Source organism: Pollicipes pollicipes, unplaced genomic scaffold, assembly GCF_011947565.3.
Source record: "Pollicipes pollicipes isolate AB1234 unplaced genomic scaffold, Ppol_2.1 Scaffold_6052;HRSCAF=7182_pilon_pilon_pilon, whole genome shotgun sequence".
NCBI classification, from domain to species: domain Eukaryota; kingdom Metazoa; phylum Arthropoda; class Thecostraca; order Pollicipedomorpha; family Pollicipedidae; genus Pollicipes; species Pollicipes pollicipes.
In genome coordinates, this window is record NW_023596805.1 from 13,883,703 (window position 1) to 13,891,368 (window position 7,666).

The following is a 7,666-nucleotide window of genomic DNA, read 5'->3' on the forward strand; positions in this document are numbered from 1 at the left end:
ATGCTGGCGGAGCTGCTGGAGGAGAGGACGCTGCCCTCCGGAGAGCGACTGGCCGTGTCTTGCCTGGCGGCACCGACGCTCCAGGCCCGTGACGACCTCTGCCGGGCGCACAGCAGGATCTTCTGGGACGAGCTGACAGGAGAGGCCCTGTGGCCAAAACCCAGTAAGTTGTCACTAGATGGAAGTTCCGCATCGCCGTTGATTCTCTGTTGTAATTTATGACATAGGCCTGTGCAGATGGAGTGGTAAACTGCGTCGCAATGTGAACAGACGCCTGCACGGTCATGGTGGGAAGCGTCCGTCTCACGAGCGAAAGCAGTCACCCGTGAGCTCTGCAGGAGCGGATGCAGAGAGGGTTCCAGAGAATTACGGTCCTCTTCTGGGTTACCAATGAGATTTTAGGGTTTGAAAGGGACATCAAAGTCTCGTCAGAGTGGAGCGCGAAAAGAGAAATTTTCTTGCACGGTGGTCTTTCTTGTAAACAGCTCCAAAATCCTAGGGGGCATCACAAGGGGTCTATAAATCTTCGTTTCGAAGAGGCACCAACGCCACCAGCTCCAACGTTATAATGGCCGTATTGTGTGATGTTGCCTAAGCCATTACTATTCAGAACTCTTTCCTTTTTATTGGATTTAGACAGTTTCAAGAATTTTAAAATTGAAAGAAAGAAAAAAGAGCAAGAATTTGAAAATTATACGGCCAAAGTGCGTGGATGCTTTGGGAGCCGGGAGGACATGGAGCACCAAGTACTAAGGAACATCAGATGGCCTGTGTCAAGTGTCCCTGATAGAATCAATGGTGATGGCATCAATTTATTGATTTTGTTGGGATTATTACGTTGGCCAATGCTGGTCATCGTTCACTTACAGTTACTGATCGAGGTGGTCTGTTGTCCGAAACTGTCTCGGAAACTGCATCACCAGGCTTAATGAATTAAGCATGATGGCAAAGTTTGGCACACGCGAACCACCTTACTTTACTGAAGGCATTCACCCAAGTATCCTATCTTGCCTGACCCTAGTCTATCTTGACGATCTTAGCTGGCCAAATCCTACCGTAATACTACGCGGCATATTGTTGACTTCGGTCTCAGATTCAAATGAGTTGAGTTGCATGTCTGAAAATCAATCATGTTTCAACAGGCTTGTTCAGGTAAGTTTGTCTATTATAATTCGCATTGTTTGGTGATCCATTAATTAAAGTACAAAGCCTAACTGGAACCCGGAACATGGAACGTTTGTAGGGATACTTGATGCAAACGATTTTTACCAAGGTATTTTTAACAGATTATTCCAGCTTACTCGTGCTGAAGAAAAATGTTAACATTTTGCACATTGGTAACAGTGGAATAACAGTGGAACGTCCAGTGACATTTACACGGTGACTAGATCGCGAAACAAGAAGGCCATAATTCGTGCCAAATAGGCACACAATGGCAATCAAGAACATACAAAGTCAGTGTCCTTAGTTTCATGTGAAGCAAATGTTCCCGACTATCCCTTTAAGGGCCAGCTGCTTCAGTGTCTGTGCTTGGAAAGCTTAAGATTACGAATGAAAATCTTTCCCCTAAGTTTGCTTATGCATGCCCAAAAGACTTCAGCAAAATTTCCTTCCATATTGACATGTCAGGGATTGCATGAAATCCGTGCTTGGTCCGAAAATGGAGCCCAACCACGTTGCTTATATCCTCAACGAACGCCGCGCGGCGATGGTAGAACAACCTTCCACGGACCGGACGGATACGCTCTCCTATGTACTAAGCCAAACGCAGAGCACATGTGAATTCTGACCGGACCAATGAAGTTCTGCGTCTGGACCAATCCAATCTGACCTCCTGACGCTCTGCGTTTGGACCAATCGAGAGCACATGTGACTTGATACGCTGCATGGCTGGGGATCAGCTGTTATCAAATCCAGAGGCACACGGGACGTAGCTGCTCCCCCCCCCCCCCCTGATCGAGCACGTTGGTCTGCACCACTCTGTCACATCTATTGTTGGGTATGTCTGTCATACTCAAGTCACATGTACTCTGTAGTAAGCCGATGCGGACTACATGTAACTTGATACCCCGCATGGTTGGGGGACCAACTGCTTTCAAATTCAGAGGCACACGAGACGCAGCTGCCCCTCCTGATCGAGCACGTCGGTCTGCGCTGGTCGGTGCGCACCAGCGACTGCTGTCGTGCGTCTGGATTGGCCCAGATGTTCCAGACGTTCTACGTCATTATTTTGTTACGAATAGCTTTTTTTAGAATACCTCGCGACATAGCTTGTCTTCGATGGGGGTAATGTGAGGTACACCATTTGCTATTTTATTTTTTGTGGTAGGTGATCTGGATGGCAACGCTGGTGAATTACTGAGCTCTATGATTGCAATTAGCCCGAGGGATATCTTTTGTTTTATAAGCATGCACGATAGACACTGTGCTGCGGCTGGTGGCCTGGGGCGTGGATGAAAGATGAACAGGCTGGCATCAGTCCTGTTGCTGCGCTTTTGTTAACGTTCTTGCGCGTTTCGAGCGTGAGCGGATGAAAACACAAGGTGTATCCAGAATGCAGTGTCCAACTGTCCTCAACGTGCCGGCTCAGCAGACACGTGAGACAAAGTCCTTGCTCCATTCCAGTGTTCGACGCCATTGGAAAGCTTCCCGACGGCGTACTGGCGGGGAATACCAACACCCTCGGCTCGTTCGACGAGTGCCTGAGCGTCGACGTGACCCTGAACGCGGCCAAGTACCCCGACGTGCCCGCCCGGGGGCTGCACTTCGTGGGTCGGTACGTTCCCGTCACCGTTAAGCCGAACCGGAGCGCCTTAGAAGACCCGTCTGAGGACGACGGTGGAATCGTCGCCGTCGCCATCCTGCCCAGCGTCGGCAAGGCTACCGGTGTCATCGGCATGTGCGTGCCGTCCAGCTGCTCCGGCGATGACGTGGCGCGCGGGCTACAGCTGCTGCTCGGCAGAAAGGTGTCAGTGTCGGCGCTCCAGTCGACGACATCGGAGGATTCTGTGGAGTTCACGTCGCCGGACAGGGCCGTCATCACCATCATGGCCCTGTTCGGCGGTCTCATGGTGGCGGGCACCTGCCTGGACCTGCACTACAGGGGCTGCACCCGACGCCTGATGGCGATGCTGCAGCTGAAGCCGTGCGCATGCGTGCCCGGCGCCGATCCCCCGGCCGGTCAGCAGGGAGACGCGTCAGACGCAACCCAGCCGCCGAGGCTGTCAGCGCTTGGACGTCCTCAGCAGGCTCTGCTCGCCTTCTCAGTGTACAGCAACACTCGGAAGCTGTTGGACACGACGCCACGGGAGGGGACGCTCGCCTGTCTACACAGCATCCGGTTCTTCTCCATGACTTGGGTTGTTCTAGGTCACGCGGCTTTCGCTGCATTCTCCACTGACTACAGTCCCATGGCTGCGTTTAAATGGGGCAGGAATCCTTTGTTTGAGGTTGTATTGAACTCTTTGCTGAGCGTGGACACATTCTTTTTGCTGTCAGGTTTAGTACTGGCCTACAGTTTCTGTAACGCTCATCAGAAAACCGGGAAGCTCAACTTGCCCATGCTCTACATACATCGCTACCTGCGACTGACAGTGCCATACGCTTTCATCACAGCCATCACCGCCACACTGTTTTTGCACCTTGGTAGCGGCCCGCTTTGGAGCTTCGCGAAATTCCCGCAGTCCCGGTGCCAGGAGAACTGGTGGAAAAACCTCCTCTTCGTTCAGAACATCGTGGATCACAAGCGGGGGTGTCTGGGCCCGACCTGGTACCTCGCCGTCGACACGCAGCTGTTCGCGTTCTCGCCGCTGGTGCTCCTGCCTCTGGTGTGGCGGCCTGTGCTCGGTGTGCTCTGGCTGTGCGCCGTCACCGTCGGGTTCATGGTGCTCCGCGTGGCGATCTGGGCCGGCGGTGATCTCCCGCCGCTGCAGTTCCATTTCAGGTCGGAACGCAGTGACCTATGGGCTCGTAACTACAAGTACCCGTGGATGCGCTGCACGGTGTGGCTGGTAGGCATCGGGCTCGGCTTCCTCCTGCACAAGCTGCGCGGCAGACGAGTCACGCTGAGGCCGTGGCAGTATCTGCCCGGCTGGATCGCCGCCTTCGCCGTCGGCATCTCCGTCGTGTACGGCATGTACGGCTACCAGATGCCCTGGGACCCGACGCCGAGCAAGGCCGTGGCCGTGGCGTACGGCGGCCTGCACCGACTGGCCTGGGGCCTCGCCGTCTCCTGGGTCATCTTCGCCTGCGTCACCGGCTACGGCGGCGTCATCAACACGTTCCTCTCGCACCCGGGCTTTGTGCCCCTTAGTCGGCTCACCTACGCCGGATATTTGATACATGGCGACGTCCTGTTCTTTGGAATATACTCACACAAAAGCTTGATCTACTATGACGAAGTGCGGCTGGTTTATTGGATACCGTCGCAAATGTTGGTTACCTTTGCTTTTGCTTATCTTTTTTCTTTGTCCTTGGAGGCTCCTTTCGACAATATCGAAAAGATTATGTTTAAAAAATGTTCCCCAAAACCTCAAACCCACACCAATGCCGGTTCCAACGCTCATAACCACCGTCATCGCTCCCAAGAAGTCGTTCAGGAAACGGAGCTTACGCTGATATGAGAACCATGTGATCCGGTCAGTATGTGTGCGAGGTCAGGAAAACCTGATAAGTTGTTTATATGTTACTCTGGAAGTGAATAAACCATCCACATCCTCGTGGTTTTCGGTAGTCATCCGAACGTCTCATAGTTTGCTTATGGCACGTCTAACACACCGACTGTTGCGATGTGCGTTTGTGTTTTTGATTTGCAGTTCCAGGGCATTACAGGTTTTCTTTTTCTGGGGACCACTTACAGCCCCCTTCAATGCCTGAGCGACTTGACGGAAGCATCCGCAGAGCGGGAGACTGATAGGGACATTTAAGAATACATTTACAAACCGAAGAACGTAAAGGATCAGTTAAAACCAAAGAAATGAAGATCTATTTAAGCAAGAATTACAATAAACCAAGGAAAAAGAGTACGTCGTACCAGACGGGATGTAATGGCTACCATGACTAGCTAGAGCTGCCACGACCAAAACGGCGGAAAAGAGACAACCAAGTGTCGAGCCAGAGCTCGGCACGGGGACGCCCGGCCCGGCAGCGTGACAGAGCCGCGGTCCTGTTCACATGATGCCTGGTGAAGAGGTTTTTCCCGTTCACTCACGGCCCTGGCTTACATTTTTCAATACTGGACACCGTGTTCAATACAAGTCACCGTGGGATGTCGGGTGCCGGGATGCTGCGGTCTTTACGCTTCAATACAAGTCACCGTGGGATGTCGGGTGCCGGGATGCTGCGGTCTTTACGCTTCAGTACAAGTCACCGTGGGGTGTCGGGAAGAACAGATCCACCCTTTTTAGAAAAAGGCCTGATTGATCTTGCACGTGATATTTTAAAAGCCTCACCATTTCCGTCAGGGCTTTTTTCTGGTTCTAAACACCACCCAGCATCCAATCAGGTTTATTGATGTTTACACATTGTGACATCAAACACGGCGGCTCACAACAGGACATGTAACAAGCAGGCTTGTGCGGTCACGTGGGACCCATTCGATTTACGGACGGTCATGCCGTACATGATAGATGAAGTTGTTTATTTGGAACCACATTAGTTCGCATTAAAGTTGTAGCAAACGTTCAAGTACTCTTCCAATGCTTCGCCAAGAGCAGAAACGTTTACAAACAGCCCGTTGCCCTCCCACGGAACAACGCTTTCCTCTAAGAGCGGCGGGGCACTACTGACGTTGTCCACTATCCTGCCAGTGGCGCTGGGACCGCCCACCAACGAAGACGAGGCCGCATCTGTCGCCAGCGACAGCCGCTTCTCGAACGACCGCTGCAGCCGCAGAATGTCGTCGGTTTTGCACACGATGCCGCCGCCTGTACCGCGCTCGTTCGAGTCCATGGCCGACATGGACTTGGACCGGACCCGGGCGGCCCCCTGCGGCTTGCCCAGCTGCACGCTCGGGCTGCGCTCGCTGTGGCACTGGATGGTGACGCGACGAGACCGTTCGCTCAGCACGCTCACCGGCGGCGCGTCCAGCCTCCGCAGCAGGCAGCGCACGCGGCCGGCGGCCGGCAGGCGCTGAGCCGCATTTGTCAACCCCAACAGTCGCACCGCCGGCGCCGACAGGTTCCCGTTACTCAGGTCGGACACCACCAGCTCGGCGGCGTGCTGACGCAGTTGAGGTTTGCAGCCGCGCCGCTGGGCGTCGCTGTGCCGCCGGTCGCCAGTGCCGGACCCGGCCGTCGCGCGGCGCTCGGGGCGCAGCAGCGCCGGCATCGGCCGGTACTCGAGGATGTCGCTGTGGCGGCGGTGTGCGGCGGCGGCTTTCCGACCGCCTGCCGGAGGCGACCGTGACGTCACACTCAAGCCAGCAGGCGTGCTGAACACGACGGCACGCTTGCGTGTGCGCGGGGAGGCCGCCAGAGCCGGCGGCTGCGGTGCGCCTGGACCGGGCCCATGCCAGACGACCGCCGCCGGCTCCGGCTGCGAGGTCCTCCTACCGACGCCGGCCGCCATCGCCAGCAAGCTGCCGGCCGGCGGCGCGTCGCGCTCGCAGCTCCAGCTGTTCTTCCTCCGGCTGCTGGCAGCGGGCGGGCTGAGCGAGGCGACCGTGCGCCGGCGGTGATCCCGCTGCTCCACAGCCGAGCCATCCGCAGCGCAGCGGGCGGCCGGAGGCTCGACCCGGCCCGGCGGCGCGGCGCCGCCCCGCTGCGGACAGGACGGCCCCGGCTGGGGCGGTGACTCGCAGAGTGGTGCTGCCGGCTCCGCCTCAGCCAGCTCCACGACGATGCGGGGCGGCTCCAGGCGACGCCAGCGCGCCCTCGTGGCGACGCGCGGCGGCCCGGTGGGCCGCGGTGTCGGCGGGAAGGAGACGTGGCGGGTGGGGCCGCTCAGGGCGGTGCTGTCGCGCAGGCCCGACGCTCCCATCACGACAGCTGACTAGGGGGCGCCGGTCCTTGCGCTGTTCGGGTGACAAACAAGCTTCTGCCAGACCTCGCCGCCTTACAGGAACTCAGCGTAGCTTGCTGTGCTCTGCAGAGCGCAGTGGCCCTTTCTCGGCAGGCAGACAGGCGGCGGGGCCTCGCCGCTGTACGCAGCAGCCGATGGCGAGCCTCGTTGCTGTGCGCAGCAGCCGATGGTGAGCTCTGCAGCTGTGAGCAGCAGCTGATGGCGAGCCCTGCCGCCGTGCGCAGCAGCCGATGGCGAGTTTCGTCGCTGTGAACAGCAGCCGATGGTGAGCCCTGTCGCTGTGCACAGCAGCCGATGGCGAGCCTCGCCGCTGTGCGCAGCAGCCGATGGTGAGCTCTGCAGCTGTGAGCAGCAGCCGATGGCGAGGCCTCCGCCGCTGGTGGGGAGGCTCAGTCAGGCTCAGTCCGCTCGGCCCGGTGGCGGTCGGTGGACGTGCAGACTGATCTGGAACGAACGGGGACGCTCAGTCAGCAGACTGCTGGCCACCATGGTCAACAATTCGCCTCATACCAGACCCATGCTCGGCTCCGATGCGTCAGCCATGCCCTGTGAGCCGCAGCATTTTCGGAAAAGTTGCAAGTCAATCGATTCTGTCTTAAACAAATTTAATCTGAATCATGATTTTGATCCTCTTGTCTTAAGGCTA

At 56.6% G+C, this 7,666-nt stretch overlaps 1 protein-coding gene across 1 annotated transcript; it reads left to right on the forward strand.

Annotated features, from left to right (window-relative positions):
• On the forward strand, positions 1 to 6,650 carry LOC119104273 (nose resistant to fluoxetine protein 6-like). Its single transcript, XM_037227970.1, has 4 exons — positions 1 to 163; positions 2,626 to 4,344; positions 5,808 to 6,037; positions 6,639 to 6,650. The coding sequence occupies exons 1-4, from the start codon at positions 1 to 3 to the stop codon at positions 6,648 to 6,650; spliced, it is 2,124 nt and encodes a 707-aa protein (XP_037083865.1).
• Positions 6,651 to 7,666: the final 1,016 nt, after the last annotated feature.